At 46.3% G+C, this 19,554-nt stretch overlaps 1 protein-coding gene across 1 annotated transcript in view; it reads left to right on the forward strand.

Annotated features, from left to right (window-relative positions):
• The window catches only part of TBX4 (T-box 4), a gene marked incomplete at its 5' end in the record, with an annotated part of 33,693 nt that extends 15,868 nt beyond the window's left edge, over positions 1–17,825 (forward strand). The window contains 4 exons of the mRNA XM_010193064.1: positions 11,212–11,364; positions 15,010–15,098; positions 15,604–15,845; positions 17,203–17,825. Coding sequence (XP_010191366.1) covers positions 11,212–11,364; positions 15,010–15,098; positions 15,604–15,845; positions 17,203–17,825 — 1,107 coding nt within the window. The remainder of the gene's footprint in view (positions 1–11,211; positions 11,365–15,009; positions 15,099–15,603; positions 15,846–17,202) is intronic.
• Between the last annotated feature and the right edge of the window lie 1,729 nt (positions 17,826–19,554).

The raw sequence follows: 19,554 nt of genomic DNA on the forward strand, positions 1-19,554 counted from the left end.
AAACTATAAAACATACAGGATGTTGGATGTGGCCGTAAAACAAACAGGATGTGCAGTGTTGGTTTTGCAGCTTTAGAGGTTTGCTTTTCCTGACTTTGTCATTTTTTTAACTGCCATTTTAACACTGCATTTTAACACTGCATTTTAACAGGGAATATTCCCCCTCCCTTCCTTTTAATAAACAGCCTGTTTGTCCTCCCACAGAGCTTCCCTAGCGGCACAGAGGGGACCCTGCTTTGCGTTTTGGGGTGATACCAGCTCCGAACAAGCCTGGTACACAGCCCAGCACCCTCCACCTCGTGCTGCTGGGGCAATAGGCAATAGCCTGCTGTGAGTGTCCCCGTCGCAGCGCGGTTCAGGCACTGACAACCTGCCTGCTGAAAGGGGACTCTCAGACAGTTCCTCGTTAGGCTTCTAAATTAATCATCTGCTTTAGAGAAGTGGCACTGCACTGTTTGCTGTGCACACGGAGGAGACCTGGGTCCTGTACCGGGTGAGCGTGAATGTTCCCATCAGCTCACGCTGAGAGTGGTGCTGCTGCTGCATGGGTGGGCGACGTCCCCAGGACAGGCAGTGCCTGCGAGGTGTCTGCCCGGCACGGCGCAGTCCTCGGCCCTGCCTGCGAAGGCCTTCCATTACGAGTAATACCAGCTTCCTATTTCTAGGAATTTGTTCCCAGCGATTGCAAACACTCTCTGAAAGCTGCCTAAGAAAAACAAGTCCGAAAACCCACAGGGTTTGTTTGCCTTCTTGTGCTCCAGAGAAGTCTGCCTGTCATTTCCTTTTTGTTCTTGATTTTCTCCAAACCTCAAAACCACGCAGAGCAATGATTTCTGCAGGCTGCCCTGGGTGCTTGTTTTGGTGTGCGGGCAGCTGTTTGGCCAGACCTGCGCTGTCTTGCCCTCCTTGGCACCCTCGGCAGCACCCACAGGTGTTGTGGTGCCCGGCTCCTTACCTGGCTCCTACCATCAGGAGCTCGAGCTCCTCCTGGCATCCCAAAATCCCACAGAGCCCAGCCCTAAGTGATCCTCTCCAGCCCCTGCCATGCTCTGACACCGGGGGCTCGGACAGAAACTGGTTGCTGCTTGGGGCAGAGGGAGCGAGGAGGTGGGGGAGAGGCGCACGGCAAAATATCTTTGTGCTAAATATTCCTTTTCTGGATTAACCGTGCTTTTTGGTAGATACGTATTTGAGGGGGGAAAGAAAGGAGCTCTTCCAGCTCCCCTGCCTATCCATCTATCAGTTCATGTCAAGCACGGGGAGCTGATCCTGAGGCCAGGCTGGGGCATGCGTGGTGTAGCAGGGGTCTCGCAAGAAGGACGTGGTGGGTTTTAAGGCCCCACGATGTCAGAAGCAGCTGGAGCACAACAGGCTCCATCCCTGGCCGCCGCCGCCATGCGTGGCGTGAGGGGGGATGCAGGTTTGAAGGGCAAACACATCACAGTGTGGGGCACAGCTCCTCTGAGCATGGCTCCCGGGCCCCCGGGATCCCACCTGAAAAATAAACAGGCAGAAGTTTCACAAAATTTCAATGGATTTGTTGATAAATGAATCAATGCCGTGCCTTTGTGCGCTGCAATAGCTGCCTAACATCAGGGACAAGCAGCCCCACAGAGTTCATAAGGAGAAGTGTAGGTACATTTGAGGCTTAAAATAAGTAAGTTAAACAGCTTAATTAATAAGCCATGGAGCTGAAGCCCTTGCCACAATCCACAGAATTAGATTGAAGATTATTTACTGTGCTGGGGGGAGAGGATGCCTCACTTTCTGACACCGAGCCCATAAACCCAATCACCAACCACTCCTCTTCTGTCTCAAAACCCACGCTCCCACTTCTTCCAGTTATCTATAGCGGTGAAGTATTAGTTACAGTCAGAGGCATGGGAGGCATTTTTCAATGCAGACACATAAAAACGTGTGGATTTTAAATAAGAAGGAATTAAGTGCAGAGCTCTGTAATCTGCCTGCAAACCCTTCTGGTTGAGCAGGTTTTGTGGCAGGTAAGCGTGTGCCCGGCTCCCGTGCCACGGCCTGAAAATGTGGGCTGTATATTTTCCTCTTGGGGGATTTTTTTTGACCATGAAAGGCTTCTTTTACACCAAGCTTAACAACTGAGAAACACTCATGTTGGGAATGGATTAAGAAATCAGCAGCCACTGTAATGTTTAGCTATGGCAAGGCCTATCTGATCCTAAAGAAAGCATTGTAAGCCACCTACGCTTAGAGTAAAATCTTAATTTATGTATTTTCAAATCTTTACATGCAGAGATAATCAGCCTGATAGAGCCTCTGATTTATGTGGAGCTGGTGAGTGACAGCGATCCTGGCAGAGCAGAGGCTTTGTGCTCTAATGCCACATGAATCACAGGCAGCTGCATGTACTCCATCTTCAGAGCCAAAGATACTTGCTTCGGTGCAGCACAAGGGTGGCACGTTCCTTACTCCTGGTGTATTCTGCCTGGGAAGCACGTAGCTGTGTTTTCCAGGTGGAATATGGGAATGACTCCTTCATCATTACCTTTGCAAGTGCTAATGGTTCAATTAGCTAATACAGCTGCAGGTGATGCACAAAAGTAACCTCTCTGTGGGGAAGGATAGCAGAGTACCCATATTATGTTCAGAAGGTTAATTCAGGGCATGTGGGGAAATATTCAGTGAGTCCTGATGAGTATCTCTGTAGTGATAAATGCTTATGAATGGAATTCAACTTTATTCAGAGGTTTCAAGTATGTAAACAGCAGGGTGGAGGGCACCCGTGAGATGGTCCTTATGGCCAGCGAGCTGCAGGGCCAGCAGGTGAGGGATGCTCAGAGCAGGTGTGAAGCCACTGAAGGGGCACAGGGGATTTTGCTGAGGGGCTTCAGCTTGGATTTGCATTGAGGTTATTCTCATGCACAACTCGTTTCAATCAGATTTTATTTGTTATTTCACTGTTCATGCTTTTCTTCATCTCCTGGCTCAAGGTATTGGCTAAGCTGCTGAGACTGGCAGCCCTTTGAAGGAAAAATAGTCTCTTTTCTTCTCCACTTACTTACTTAAATACTTGATGTACCTTGAGGGGTGCTGAGGACAAGCAGCGAGGGCTAGAAACCATCCAGCAAGTGTTATACAGTGTCCTTAAGCATGAGGGTTGCTGCAATGAAGCGGAGGCTGTTAGTGTGAGCAGACTTTAATATGGTTTAACTCTTGATACGTGATAGATAGGAAGGACATGAGGATGCCTTTCAGGCATCAGTGAGATGAATATCCATGAGGAGTGCCAGCTTTTGGTATGGTGTTGGTGGCTTCTGAGCCGTCTCCAGAGCCGTGCTGGCAGCGCAGAGCCCAACTTTGCTAGGGTCTTTCTCCTGAGGACCTTTCAAACGGGGTTTTTGCCATCCAGAGGAGTTATGGATGAGCTGGTGGCAGCGCCCATGGAAGCCCATCTCACCAGATGCAAACTACCTGGAAGAAAACCCTATCTTGCTCTCAGGGCCCCTTTTCCCCTGCTTTTCGGCAGGCTGTGAGCACGCAGAGCCACATAAGGCGAGTGCTTGCGGGAGTGGAATAACGCTGGAAAACAGCAGAGGAGAAAGGCCATCGCATCGGGGTTTCTGCTGTTGTTGCTGTTGTTGTTGATGACTCTGCTGAAATTCAGCCTCTACCAGAGGACTCTGCCTTTCTCATGGGCTGCTGCGGCCAGGCCGACTTGGAGGGGGTGAGAGGGTCACATCAGTATTTTTGGCAGGCTTCAGCTGGGACCAGATCAATTGGAAATTATTTTCTTCTTTTTTTACAGAATATCTAAAGATATTTCCGTGGAAATGAAAATAATAAAAAAAATGTAAAGTAATAAATTAAGATTAGAAGTCGAGATTGTGACAAATAACAGCAGAGATTTGATTTCTTTCCCCCCAGCGCAATATTGCTGAGCTTGGTTATGTTACATACCCTTCACCTACCTCGCTCCTTGGCTGCTGATGGTGCTGTTTAATTGCCATAATGGACTTTATCTGCTTTTAAAGTGTGGGGTTATTTTAGTTTCTAAGCTGTAACCTACTGAGCTTTAAAGCTACAGGATATTATAGATGGTCTGTCACTTGTGATGACATTTTAAGTGATACTCCTGGTTTTCTTGACCCAAATCCGTTATTTGCTGGCTTTACTCTTTAATGATGATGACTTTGTTATTTCTCTCCAGATTTATTATTTGCGCACTTGGTTTTATTTGTTTATCACTGAAAGATTTAATTTTTTCCTTAATCTTGGTGTTTGCCTCTCATTTTTCTATTAATTCAAGTTTAGCATTTTTCTGTCTTTACTCATCAGGCACACTCGGGCATTTTAATTAGTTTAATGTCCTGGTAATCTTACAAAACCCTACATTTCATTTAGAATTTTTTTATTTTATTTGTTTGCTTTATGACTTGCGGCCAAGCTGTTTCCTCACCGGGCGCTGGTGTGAAGTTTCCGTGCTGCCTCGGCAGCAGCGTCCCTGCAGCCCTGCTGTGGGCTGGGGGTGGCCCATGGCCGAGGGGATGGGGACAGGGACAGGGCTGCTCCCAGCAGGGGCTGGATGGTGGGAACAGACCTGGCCTCGCTGGCTGCACCCTGCTTAGAGCAGTGCTGTAGTGTCTGCAGCAAGAGAGCAGTTTCACACCCTTATTCTCAGCTAAAGATTTCTTTTAGATATATCTCTTTCTAAAAATATAAAAATATTTCTTTTATATATGTACATATAATTTCTTATATATACATATGGTTTCTTTTATATATATATGTTTATATATTATTATTTTGTGTATAAGAAAAATACAAGAATTTCATATATATCTCTATATATATCTATAGCTATATATATATCTATATATGACTAGATGCATCTCCCATTATTAAGCTAGCTTTTTTCTCAGTCTATTTAAAGCTTGAAAAAATCCTTTTGTCCAGCCCTAAATCTGAAGTCTATTTTTTTGAAGCATCACTAAGTCTTCTGCTGAAAGAATATCCATGAAAAGGTTCTTTTTTGAATTATTTTTTTTTAACCCATCCATTTTAGGAAATATCTTACAGCTGATCTGAGAAATAGTGGTGCCCAAATAAATTATAAAGTCCGATGGGAAGTTTTATATTGTCTGCTTTGTTGTTGCAAGAAAAAAGAAAAGGAGCAGAGCTGTGTGCCGCTGGGGATGGGATGTGTTTCACAGGGATGAATAGATCTGAGCATGCAATTTAAATAGCTGCGTGAGAAATGACCAGTGGAGTTCTTGGTTGAAAAGACAATTTACATCTCTTGCGTTAAATCTTTTTGTTGTTGTATTACTGGTTTCTGCAAGTCAAATGCAGAGGATTTCAGTAAAGTTTAACTAGAATCAGATCCTGTCTTCCAGTCTCGCGTGGGGAGCTGGCCTGGTGAAGGGCAAGTGAAGAGGTCGTGGTTTGCCAAAGACCTTTTGTGTCCATGGGCGACACAAGGCCACGCGGTGGCTTTCGGGGGTGTGAGGGTGCCTCGAGTTACACTGTGGACAATGCCCAGGACTACACCATGGAGCCCCAATGGCTGGTCAGGGACAGATGCTCATGTGCTATCGTGGAGGAAAGTGCTCCTCCACACCAAAGCTGTGCCGAGCGTCCAGGAAACACTACCAGGAATTTCAGCTGACAGTAGATGAAAAAGGACTAAGAAAAAAAGAATTAAAATAAAAATTAAAAATCCCAGCTTTGGCCCTCTCGTCAGGAACAATTTGTCTGAGCTCATGTTGAATCTTTTCCCAGGATTTTCCAGCGTTTCTTTTTTTTTCCCCATTGTGTGCATTGCCAGGACAAATGTGTGGGTTTGGGAGGCTCCTCCTCTGGCAGCCTGGCTGCGAGCATCCCGGCTGGCTCCAGGACTGGGGGGCTGGAAGGAACCCCCTCCCCACCTGCAGTGGGGTATGGGCACATAGCTCTGTTGGGTGGCCTGGTTTGAGCAGAGCAAGAGAAACTGAAAAATAAATAGGATGAGGTTTAGGTAATTGTAGAGCAAGCTTTTCACCTGTCTGAATATAGTGTTTTACTTGGTTGAACTCGGTGATCTTAAGGGTCTTTCCCAACCTAAATGATTCTGTGATTTTAACTTTGGGGTGATGCAGCTCTGAAGTTTCTGAGGTGGACGCAGTGAGGGCAGCTGTCCTGGGCCAGTGGCATTGTGCTCTTGTCATCAGTCCCTGGAGATGTCCCATTCATCCCACAGCTGGGCAGCTCTCCTGTGCTGATGAGTGACATCTCTGAACCATTTACTCCTACAGAAAAGTTAGGTTTGGGATGGCTTGTACCATCAAATGCTCTAAATAGTAACAGAGATGAACTGCAGCAGTGGCTGCGATTCTGGAAGAGCCTCGCTGATTAACACGTTCTTTTTTTCCACATGGGAGACTGGATCATCAGGTTTTTGTTCTGGTCCTTCGTGCCTCAGTTCAGTGTCCCAGTGTGGGACAGGGGCCAGCCTCAGCTGAAAGACTTTTTCACTTTGAAAGAATAGAAGGAAGGAAGAAAGAAGCAGAAAAATATATTAAAACGAGAGATTGTATATTAGTTATGTGATCCCCTGGGAGCAACCATAAAATTATGTGGCTTTTTCGTAGCCATTTACTATTCAATACCAAAAAAGGTAGTTGTCATAACAACCACTGCATCACACGACATTTGATACCTTGGCGAAACAGGGAGTGCTCTTAAATCAACTCCCCAAATTTCATATGAAAGTAAATACATTTTACTGGTGATTTCAAGGCAAGCTTGCATTGTGACAGGTAGTGTGGTACCATTACCCCCCTACGCCTCTGGCCTCTAGGCCCAATCCTGCAAACTGACAAACACCTTCAGACCTTGGAGCCGACGTTACTCAGCAGCATGCGAGATCAGATGCTAAAGGAGCATGTTTTCTTAAGTGAAATTAAATGGAAGGAGCAAATGACACCATTTTTTTTTGACATTTGTTGCTGACTGGGGAATGCCAAAAAAATAAAGAAGTTGAGCTATATTACAGCTTAACTTCCAGCTGCCAACTGTGTGATCAGCACAAAGGAGGGAGACTGAGAGGGCTTTAAAAAAAACTGTTTGTGTAAGCTCACATTTGACTTTGGATTTCGTCTCTCTTGCAATCTGGTCTGCACGTGCGACATTGAGGGGGTAGAAGTGACATCAGCCTCGAGATCCGCTTTGGCTCCTCTCTGGCCAGCACTAACGCAGGAACACAGCGCTGCGGGGGTGCGCGGGCAGGGGGGGAGGCAACCCAGGCTGTGCGCCTCGGTGATTGCTGTGGAGAGTGTGAGATGTGGGATGTTTCTCAAGCGCTAGCGGGGGCGTTGGGGTCTCACCCTGTGCACCCAATGTCGGGTCCCCGCAGCAGTGCAGGTGGCTCCTCAAGGTCTTTTGTTGCCATCCACACTGATGCTCTGATGAAGGTTGCTGTTACTCACCTGGGTATTTTTTAGCATCTCTTTTGTTTCCAGAAAAATGCATATTTTTCCAGGCAAAGAGAACATTTGTGTGATGGTGGTGGGAGATGACATCCACATAGGGCCTGTGTTGAGATGCCCAGCCGATATCTACTTCCAACCCCAAAAACCTGGGGTTGTCCATCTAATTTGAGGATTCTGGTTGGGACATCTGTTTGATTTACCTTTTGTTGCTTGTTGATTTTATTTTAGTACAGAAAAGAAGTTCTTTATTAAAGTCCTAAACATGCAGCCATTTCACGTGAGCTGAGCTGTTTCTCTCATAGCCAAATAGTTGAAATCACTGAGCTGCAGAGAGAGGCCTGCAGTTACAAGCCAGTGTGCCCTAGAGTTGCTCAAGACCCACCATTTTCCAGTTTCCCTTACTAACTTTGTATCCTTGTCCTTTGTCGTGTTAAAATTCCCCTCTAACCCATACACCAGTAACTATTTTCCATGGCAAGACAAGCCAAACACTGTTTCTTTTTAGTAGCTAACTTATTTCAAACTACCTGCATTTTGTGACAGTGGCTGACATCGACTTAATCACCCCGTGCCCTTGCGATGAAAAAGATAAGTGCAGGAATATATCAAGTTATTTTTTTTTAGCATAATCTTTGAGACTGAGAGCTCCTACATCACCTTCTGTCCTGTCCAGTGCTGCTGCTGAAGCCCTGCCCACTCAGTACCGACCAGCAGCAGCCGTGCTCTGTCCCATCAGTTAAAATACTTCTCATTTTTGACACAATTCTTTAAGTTAATCTTTCCACTGATGTTCGTCACCGGAGTGGAATTTACATTTGTTTTGTGTATTTTTAGCCAGTGAACAGTTTTCCACAGCAGCCTTGAAAACTATTTAGCCTGAATTGTGGGCATTTCCCACTGCACAGGCAGTGTTTTGCAGCTAAGACTGTGGAGGCTTTTTTTTGAATGATTTGCAGGGCTTTTGAATGCACGAGGCTTCTGCCAGGCACAAGTAAGGAGAGTGCAAGGGCAGAGACAGCCTCTGTACACAGCTTCTTGTTTTCAAGCCTGTCAAACGTTGGCTGTATGAAGAGAGTGGTCACTGCCCCCCCAAAAAATGGTGAGAAATCACCCGTGCAGCTGGCAGGGAGCACAGGGAGGTGTCCCAAACAGTGCTGTGGCGTCCCCTTCTCATCTCTGAGCTGATGTGCTGACCGTTCTGCCAAATAGCTGAGGGGTTTTGTCTTCACCCTATGCGAATGGCATATTTTTATGGGGCTTTGCTTTTCTGGAAGCTGTTTCCTGTCTGCATCCATGGACACTGCCTCGATGAAGTTAAACTCGGGGCTCTGCGGTTCCCACGTCTGTTAATCCCAGTTTGCACTCGGCGATGGCTGTTGGGCTTTGATCTGGCACATCACAAGGGCTCTCCTTTCGTGGTCATTGCATTCAAAGAAATTCGGCATTTCCAGAGGGTTCTTAGGCTGAGACACGTGGGCAAATATTCACCTTGGTGCAAGGGACAGAAATGCGCAGACCTGTAAATGCACTCGGCTAAATTAAGCCATTTAGGGTTGGTTTTTTTTTTAACCCTCACAAACATCCCACAGATATCAAGCAGTTCACAATGAACCTCCAGGCAGCTTTGCAGCCACAACTGCAACCTTGAGCATCTGTCAAAAAATCTGTTCCTGAATGCTTCTCTCAGGCTCCAAAAAGTAATGTCCTGTTCATTTTGGAAGATGTTTGCATGTCTTGGGTTTAAAGAGGCTAAAAAAAAAAAATAAATGGTATTTTAAAGAGGATCATTGTAGCCCAGTGGCTGTTACTTTGGAGGAGGAATACAGACTATTTCTCTAGAGTGTATCCAAACTTGGGCTCCTAATTTTCCCTTTGGAAATCTCAGTTGACAATAGTTTTCTTTGTCCTGCTGTTGACTTGCTCTGTCTTTGGTGACAAGTCACCCATCCTTTGTAGACCTGGGCACTTGGGACAGGCAGTGAGGAGAGCTTATCACACCCAGCTTCTGCTCTGGCCAATCATTATTTATCAGCTTGGTTCAACCCTTAATTACTGAAAATTAAAATGCTCCTTCTTAGGAAAGTCTCGATTCTCTGGCGTTATTCATCTTGGCTTTGTTTTACGAGTGGCTGATACATGAAAGCAGAGAAAAGACTCCAACCAAAACCTGAGCCGACCCTCTCAGATCTACAACCGGCACATCAACAGCCGCAAAGGGTTGAGAGACTTGATGCAAAGCTGATAAAATGCCAAAAATTCCTCATTCTCTCTCCTGGGGAGCAAGGCGGGTTGTCTGGAAAATGTCAACAATAAAAATTGCATTTAAGTGGTATATAATGCAGCCAGCTACTGTGGGCAGAGTTATGTGCAGCCAGATGGAGGGGTTTAAAAAGCACAAACTCCCTACGCTCCCTTCCCATCCCAGCTGGAGTGTGCAGAGCGGCATCGCCGCTGCGAGCTCACCTCAGCACCCATGGGCATGGAACAGAAATGGCTCCTGAGCACCTGAACACCGATCGCAGAGCAAATGTCTGCTGGTTCTTGAAATTCTCATTTAAAATTGGCTAAAACCACAATTAGTGTAAAATGATACTACTCTGCTGCATTGTGTACATCCATCTGTCCATTCATCCGTCCACCCATCACCCATCCATCTACCTGTTTATCTACCACTCACTGAAGACACCACCCCTTAGAGCCTTGCCTTCTTGGTCCTTTGCCTGTATCTCTGTCGGGGATGGTCCTGTCCTTCCAGGCTACTTTGGGCATCCCCGTATGGGAGGGTTGTCAGTCCCCAGGCTTGGGGGGACAGACTCAAGGACCCGATCTGGGAGAGGGAAGAAGAGATTGAGCAGGCATATGCCAAGAAAACAAGAAGCAAGCAGTATTTCTTCTTTGCCCAGAAAAAGGAATAAAGGCTTTTCTTAAAGCCATGGTATTTCTTAAAAGAAATTCCATTTCTTAAAGCCATTTTCTTCTGTAGAGTCTGGGCACATCCCTTCTTTGTGGAAGAACAATGCTGCAGGGCCCGGCTGGGATCAGCGGCGTGGCTGGGGCTCAGGCCAGGCTCCCCCAGCTTGGGCGGCCCTGCTCAGCCCCCGAGAGCTCCCTTGGAGCAGCCCTGCACTGCCTGAGCCTGGGCTGTGCTCTCCCCTCTGCACCTCAGCGGTGCCCCCGCTATAAAAAAGAGCTTGGACTGCTCCTGCCTCTTCCTCACAGAGACTCGAGAAGAGGGCAGAAGCACAGAGCTGCTCCACAAACAAAAGGAGGGGGGGGGGAATCTACTCTGTTCTACTTTTCTTATACCAGCAGATAAAAGAAAAATAGCCTGCTTCCCCCTGTGGTTTCTGTGATTTTTTTTTTGCTTCTGCTAAACTGTGTATTTTTCAGCTCAGTAAAGTATTTATTAGGAATCTTTATGGACCAATCTGCTGGTGAATTATATATATTGTACAGCTTCAGCATGAGCTGGGAAAAAAATTTATGACTTTTTTCCCACTCAGACTGACTCTATCCAATGGCAATAAGAAAGTTAGGGTTTACCAGGAAAGCTTTAAGTTCAGTTCTGCTTGCCAGCGCAGCAGATACCTTTTCTGTCTTGGTTCTTGTGCATTTATATAACATAATTTTCCCCTCTAATTTGAAAGCAAAGTTAAAGCTGAGCACTAGTTGGCTTTCGTGTCCTGCTACCAAAGTCTGTCTAATAGCTATTTCTTTCCTTTCTTTTTTTTTTTTAATTGGATTTCTCACTTTGGCATCAATTGTTTTTCAGATCATTCTTAATTCAATGCATAAATACCAACCACGACTGCATATTGTGAAGGCAGATGAGAACAACGCTTTCGGGTCGAAGAACACTGCTTTCTGCACCCACGTTTTTCCAGAGACGTCCTTTATATCGGTGACTTCCTACCAGAATCACAAGGTAGGCTGCTTTTCTGCCTAAAGGTGCTGCATTTCTGTTTGCAGTCTTCTGCAAACTCTGCGAAATGATCTTCGAAGTGGCACAGGGATGTCGCTGCTGTGCTGCGCTTTGGTGAGCAGGAGCTGTTTGCTCGGAGGAAGGGGGAGAGCCTCTGGTGCTGCTGTTGCGCAGCAGAAAATGCCCGTGTTAAAAAAGGAGTTTCCACCCCAGTGTGAAGGCAGGGTGAGGAGCCAGAGGATGCGGCTAAGGAGCAGCATGGACATCGTTGGGCAACAAAACTTTGGCAAACCCTGTGAGTGCAGACGCTAATGAATTGGCGTGCTCATAAACACTAAGATGTCATTCAAAACAGCAAGCAAATCTAATAATGACTAGTAAAGCTTGCTCATAAATCTACAGTGAAAAGTAATTATAGTATGTGTATTTAGTGAGACGTACGAGGAATGTAACCATAAAAAACCCAGCTAAGAGCCTGCTCTGTGGTTAGCACATGAAGGCAGGAGGGGGTTTTGAGTTGTTTGGTGGAGGATATAAAGTACAAAGGGCTTGGTGCTGCGCTTTGGGTGTGTGTATTGTAGAGTTTGGCTTCTCTGGCTCTTTTTTAAGCATGTTGGTAGTGGGAGCAATGGGCAGCGATCCCATCTGAGGATTTCACCAAGCCAGGTTACCAGCAGGACAGACGGCACAGTGGCAGTTAATGGTCACCTCCCCGTGACAGCGGATGCACAGTCACCAGGGCAGGGAGAGGAGAGGATGTCAGGCAGGGGATGGCAATGCTCTGTTTTCTGTCCTGCTACTGATTCACCTACCCTTGCACCAACTCCTCCTCAGCAGTTGTCCTAACAGCGAAGTCTGACTGCAGGGTTGTTTGAGGATTAATTGCAGTTTTTAAAGTACATGGGGATTCGTAAATAAAGGTGCAGAGTGAAGTAGCACTGTCAGAGTCCTCCTGTCACCTCAAGTGTGACATCTGCTGTGTGTTTCTGCATCAGCTCCTTTTCTACATATTCAGAGGAAAACACTATGGGAACAGGAACACATGTGAAATTCTTCCTCCCCAATAACCTGAGCAGACCTTTTCCTCCCAAGCAGGATGCCTGTACACTCTTTGATGCTTGAAGCAAAGAGTCCTTGCAAGATTTTGCAATTAGTGAGCCAGTTAAAAAACTCAGAGCAGAAACATGGATGTGTGTGTTATGGTAAGACGGGGGGGGGGGGGGGGTCTCGGGGGGAGAGGGGGGGGGGGGGGGAAGTCATGGCTGTTTGGGCACTGAAGTGAATCCTGTTTGGAAAGTTATAGCTGTTGGTGTAAAATGACCAGTTGCCCAAACATGGTTAACCAAAAAGGCTCAAAAGAGCTTATTTAATACCTACTTAAAATGTCTCGCGTGTCAATAGTTCCTTTCATCCCTGAGGTTCCCAAAGTGCTTCATAAACTTGATACTTCCACTGTCATTGCCATACAACCACTGCTGGGAGGGGGAGGCTGAGGGGCAGCACAGAGTGGACTTGACAGGTTTAGGGAAAATGCCCCAGACGAGCCCCAGTTCTTTCGCAAAGATCCCGCATGGAGCCACCTGGGTGCTGCCCAGCTCTTGCTGTGTGCTCTGCAGTCTAGGGGGGCTGGATGCAGCCTGGTGGGGGGACATCAGAGAGATATCTGAGTTGTTGTACTTGTTCTCTTAGGCATTAACAATTAAAAACCCAGTCTGGGCATCTTTTAGAAAAAAAAACCCACACCAAATTATTTTTAGCTCAGAAATACCCTGCTAGCAAGAAGTGTCCTTATGAATAATCATCCTTCTAAACAAAAAAATGAGGGTTTCAGTTACAGAGCTGACTGCGGCGCTCCAAGAGATGGAAAGCTGGTGATAGAGGGTATCCCTAAATACTATGAGGAAGGTATAGGTCTTTACCCAAAACTCCCTCCTGGCTTGGATGAAGCCAGGGGAAGGTGACAAGGAGTGACTGAAGTCCTGGTTCTGCTCCTGTCAGAGGAAAACCGCAGTCACTAGATAACAAAATTAAATTAAGATGTACAAACCTGCTGTCGGGCTGTGGGTTAGGGAGGGCCCTGCACTTCTCGTGGTTCCTCAGCTGATTGGGAGCGACCCTGGAGCTCTATGGGCTGCGAGAGCAGAGAGGAAAAGCTTGAGCCCTTGAGGCTGGTTAAATTCACATGTCACCACCTTCTTTCTCCATCATGGATACTGGCCAGCTGTCTGCTCAGGAATTTTTTTGGTAAGGGCTATTTTTCAACATTGCTAAAAGGGCAGTTGTTAGATATAGCAACAGTCTTGCAAAATAATCTGAATGCTGAACTTGCTTGTTATCCTCACCGCAGAGGACAACAGAGGGGACCTGGGGACAGTGGGTCTGCAGGAAGATCCATGTTCTCACCTCCCCACCAACGTCCTGCCATGCTGCCATCTCACCTCTTCCTGGAAAAGTCCTTTTCAGTGATGATCGTGTGCCCAAGGAGATGGAGATCCTACCCACTGGGGTCCTTTAGTAGGGAAGGACGTTAGTAAGAGCTGTTTCTAAGCAGTCTTGTCCGTGATACGCGTTAGACCTGGTCACAACCTCCCCGCTCAAGAGCCTTGGGCATACGTTTGTGCACAGACACACGTACATCTCTTTGGGAGGTCAAAGGATATTTTTAGGAGCTCCTGTGTCCCTACAAATGTTCTGGTGCTGTTCTGGCATTTTGCAGCTCCTGAAACCCTCTCGGATGACCTTGTTCAATACCTGCTTGTCTTTACAAAATTATTTGTTAAATAAGTAGCTTATTTTCATTTTTCACTGGACAACCAAGTACCTCCTGCTGGCATTCTTGACTGTTGTGTGGCTTTGGTTTGTACCTGCCTTATACAGGGAAGGGTGGCAGGATTGGCAAGGGAAAACTATATTTACTTGGACTGTGCGTCAGATGAACTACTGAATATTTTTAAAGGAAATTTCACACACAATTTTTTAAACAGAATTTTAATGAAATGGCAAAGCTTTCACAGTTCCCTTACAAAAGCTGAGCTCCATCAAAAGGAAGTTTAGTCTAAGTCAACTCTAAGGCATTTTGACCCTTTTAATTCACTGCAGCTCCTGGGGTCAAAGGCAGTTCTCGCAAAAACGCAACTGTTTTCTCTTGGCTGAAGATAAAGCACTATTTGAGTTATGACTCTTTTCATGGAGGAAAAATGACTGAATGATGGACATAAAGATACATAAAATTGTTATGGAAATGAGAAGGAGCCACACCATAAAGAACAGAGCTCTCTAACATGGAAACATAGGAAACCTACTTTTAAATGAGACAAATATATTCTCTCTAGCAAGGGCCCAGAATAAGACCCAGACTCAAGGAAATTCACCTTCCTGTCCTCATTTATAATAGACAATTTTGTCAGCTTTAAAAGATATTTCCACAAGATCGAGCACTGAGCTTCACAGCTCAGTTCCTATCTCAGCGCTGAATGCAGAGACGCTATCTCTGCCACCACATCTTTACCTGGCTGAAACTCTGGTGGACTGTATGTTTCACAGGGTGTCACGTAGGACAGGGCACCTTGAGACCTGCAGCCTCTGACTATTGTGGCACATATGGTGCTGATCCCTTTTCAAACGCTTTATGGTTTTGTTCTTTTAAAGATAACCCAGCTGAAAATTGAGAACAACCCCTTTGCCAAGGGATTCAGGGGGAGCGATGACAGCGACCTGCGTGTGGCACGACTGCAAAGGTACGGCTGCACGGTGCGGGGAGGGACGGTGGTGAGGAGGTGCTCAGTGGGGCTGCCTCCCACCCTGCTCCTCAGGGTCGGGGAGCTGCTGTGGTGTGCACATGTACGCATGTGTGTGTGCACTGAGCCCAGGCAGCGTCCATGAGCAGGCAGTGTCAGACATGCAGCCAGCCAGCACACCTTTCAGACCTATGCCCTGTGCAGAAATGAGCTTCACAGCTGGGTTTTGCTCCTCATCCTGCTGCTGATGTGCTGCAGCTCTTTGGAGAAGAATGTAAAAGGTGCCTACGCCATGGGGGCATCACATTTTCTTGTGTTTGAGGGCATTAGGGATTTTGTTGTAATGCTTGCCCACACCCAGCACAGTGTGATGAGTTCAGTGTATCTGGCCAAGAGTGTTGGAGTCATTAGATGCAGATACTCTAGGGAAGCCAAACTAATATTTAATCCTTCTGTTAATGCTGATTGCTGTCTAACTGGTAATAATTTCTCTCACCTCCTTTAGCAAAGAATATCCAGTCATTTCCAAAAGCATCATGAGGCAGCGGTTGGTGTCCAGTCATGGCCAGCTTTCAACAAAGCCAGATGTTAACCCACTTCATGGGAATCACCAAACCCTTCAGCATTATCAGTATGAGAATGGTGCTCACATGCAATTTGCAGCTTCAGATACTCAAGATCTGCCACTCAACACCTTCACAGCACAGAGAGATTCAGGGCTCTTCTACCATTGCCTAAAAAGAAGAGGTAACACGAGTTTACAGCTAGAAAAATACTACAGCAAATAAACCTATGAGTATGAGCACTGAAAGACTTATCACTAGTTGCAGTTTGTTTTGGATCAGTCTCTTAGGCCTTGATCTGCAGAGATACTGATGTGATCAAAGTGTTTTGGAAGGTCAGGGCCTAAGAGCTGTGCTTTTGGGCATTTATTAGTGTTTTTGTCCCATAGAAGGCAAATTCAGACTCTGAGTCAGAGCTGAACAAAATAATCTGAATGTATAAGTCAAATGGCATGAAGCTATGCTGGAAAATGATCCATTGTTAGAATCAGATGGATTAATAATTGTTTGGAGGAGGCCTTATCTGTCCTGAGATGTTCCGACACTGCCATTAGCATTAACGCAGTTGTACACGTTCAGCACTTTTCCAGGGTGAAGCCATCAGCAGTTCTCAGTGTCTGCAGATTAGTAGGACTGTGTTAGCTGGGTGTTAGCATCCCTTTCTTCTTATCCACTAGTTCTCAATTTTAAGTGCACTGTAACTCCATCCTCTTCCTTCTAGCCCAGCATCAGATGAGATCATGGCATGTTTTAACTTAAACAGAAAAACTTTGCACTGGAAAAAATCCTTCTACTTGTCTGTCTCATTGGCCGCTAATTCATTTAAGCCATGAGAATCTTCTGATCATGGGCAAATGAAGAATCTAACAGCACCAGTAATGAGAACTGCAAGGCAAATGGGTAATTTTAGCAGATGTATCCATTAATTCATCCAGACACTGTTCCTAACAGCTAGCAGCAAGTTGCTGGTAAAGACGGCCACGGTCACCGTAATCTGTAGGAGAGAGACAACAGCTTCGCAGTGTAAAGCTGCGGGAAGGGCTGATGACTGGGAAAGGGCTCTTTTATCTGGAAATATTTCTGCAGCTTTTGACATGAATATCTGGGAAATGTATAGTCATTTTTGTAATTACAGGAAGGCAGGCTGTGATAAGACTCTTTAAGAGACTTCTTGAATTTGTCAGGAGTAACACTGCAGGAGTGTCAGGGTCCTCTGTTATCTGGATGAATGTGAAGTAATCTCTGATGTGAGAATAGTAGCCCAAGCCACTCACTTAACCTGACAAATGTCACCAGAATGCTTTGAGGCTGAAGGGATTAGCCTGACATTTCCAACGCAATGTCTTTCTGATGTTGTCCGTTGTCTTTCCAAACTAAAATGGTTTAACTGGATTAATCTGAAAAAGAGCACTGGTTGGTCACATATTGCATGCTCGGCTTCTAGGGGGACTCAATAAAAGCAGGCCAGGATCTCAGAGGATTGCTGTTAAATGCCATCGCTTTAGGAGCTGCTCCTGACCAGGCTTTTTTTGTGCTTGCAGAAAGCGCTCGGCACCTGGACCTGCCCTGCAAGCGCTCCTACCTGGAAGCCTCCTCTTCTGTAGGAGACGATCACTATTTCCGTTCCCCGCCTCCGTACGATCAGCAGATGCTAAGCCCTTCCTATTGCAGCGAGGTGACTCCTAGGGAAGCGTGCATGTACTCTAGTTCTGGGGCTGAAATTGCTGGTGTCTCAGCGGTCGACGACTTGCCACCTCCACCTCCCCCCTTGAGCTGCAATATGTGGACTTCTGTCGCACCTTACACCAGCTACAGTGTTCAAACAATGGAAACTGTCCCTTACCAGCCTTTCCCCACTCATTTTACCGCCACCACCATGATGCCACGGCTCCCGTCCATTGCGGGTCAAGGCTCGCAGCCACCAGGTAACAGCCACTTCAGTGTCTACAACCAGCTGTCCCAGTCTCAGGTTCGGGAGCGCGTTCCTTCTTCATCTTTCCCGAGGGAAAGGGTGCACCCGTCTGTGTGCGAGAGAAAACCCCCCTCTCCGCACCTAAATGCGGCGAACGAATTCCTGTACTCACAAAGCTTTTCCTTGTCGAGGGAGTCGTCGCTGCAGTATCATTCAGGGATGGGGACTGTGGAGAACTGGACTGATGGATGACTCTGAGGGCTAAGCGATGCCACAGCCAACGTTACTGCTCCAGGACAGTGTCCAATCAGTGTTGATACCTGTGGGTAACTTGCACTTCGGTGAGACAAATGTGCATTTCCAGAGGGATTTGTGTGGGTGAAGAGCTTGTAACTTCAGACACACAGAGAATAACATCTCCTGTCTTGGCGGGCTGGATTCATCAGTCTCTCACTGACTCCCGAATAAATCAATTCTGGTGTCTCCATTACTGATCCAGTAGGAACCATCTTCATGACTAACAAATGAAGTAGCTAGTCATTTTCTTTTGCTTGTAATATTAAACATCCATGAGCACATTTTGGCTATTTGGGAAAAATATGAGCTTCACTCCTATGGTACTTGGTTTGTGAAGTCACAGCATCCCAAAACTCAAAGGAAGAAGCAATCTGTTCGGTTGCATAGCTCAAGGACTGCCATAGCAGCACTTCTTTAGCTCTTTTTATCTGTAGAAATTCCTTCTTCCTTTGGAAGTGACGGAGCTGTAGGAGCGCAGGGGCTGGTGGGGCTGCTTGGCAGTGGGGTCAGGGAGCTGCGGTGCTGCTCTGGTACCTCCCTGGCGCAATGCAGGGTTCGTGCCACGGCACAGAGAGGAGAAGGCACCAATGCACAAATGTCTCTTCTTCCCCCCACAACTCAATCGTTCGTGGCTGTGGGAAACTAAGAAGTGAAGTGTTATGCCCAAGGCCAAACAGCAAATTAATTACAGTGTTAGGAACAGACCCAGTGTCTTCATACTCCCATCTGTTGATTGAATCACACTCGCTTATTGCAATATATTTATGAAGTTTAAGCTTAAAAGTCGCTAATACTTTCCAGAAATGGTTTCTGTATTTGCTGGTCCTTGATTTCTTTCGTATTCAGCTGAAACGCGCCTTTTGTGCTATGTTTTTTTTCTTTTGCAGCTAACTCGGAAAGAATTGTTTTCAGCATAAGAGGCATAGAGGAATATTTTCTTACTTGTGGGGTGGGGTGGGAAGAGTTCCCATTACCTGTCAGGCTTTGCAGTGTACAAATATTTGTAGAACAGGTAAAAATCTATAACCAGTGTATACATTGCTACTATTGTTTACTGTGGAAGTGTCTTGAACTGACTCCTTCAGTGCTGACTTTGCCTACCAGTGTCCCTGTGAGGTAAGGAGGGATCACTCAGCGACAGCCGTGGCGTGGAACTGCCTCGTGTGGGAAAGCAAGCTGTGCTCTTCCGGGAACGAAACTCCCATTGACTTCACCCAAAAAGCTCCTGAGCAGGGACATGTCCTGCTCTGGTCTGCAGCGTGTCCGTCCTGCTGAGCTCCCTGGTGATGCTGGCCCAGGGGATGGCAACACAGAGGTGACGCTGGGAGTTTGGTTGCACTAAAGGGCATGAGAATTAAGCTCTAGTCATGCACAGTGGAGTTTTTTTTCCCTGCTTCCCAAATGGGCAAAAAGCTGAAATACAAATTTGAAGGTTGGGAGGTGTTTCTGCGTTTTGACGAATCCGTTCCAAGGAAGAGAGGCTGCTGGATGAGGGCGGCTGCTTGCAGTGAGACAACTCTGAGGCCACTAAAGTGGAGGTCACGTTTCAACCAGGACAATCTCATACACCCTTTCAGCAGATTATGTGCGTGACCGGTGTGGATTCTGTAATCAGATTTTGGAAATCACTACAATTTTTGCATGCTGAATAGCTATTTATATACATATATATATATATTATATA

The sequence above is a fragment of the Mesitornis unicolor genome, unplaced genomic scaffold, assembly GCF_000695765.1.
Source record: "Mesitornis unicolor isolate BGI_N332 unplaced genomic scaffold, ASM69576v1 scaffold40769, whole genome shotgun sequence".
Taxonomy (NCBI): domain Eukaryota; kingdom Metazoa; phylum Chordata; class Aves; order Mesitornithiformes; family Mesitornithidae; genus Mesitornis; species Mesitornis unicolor.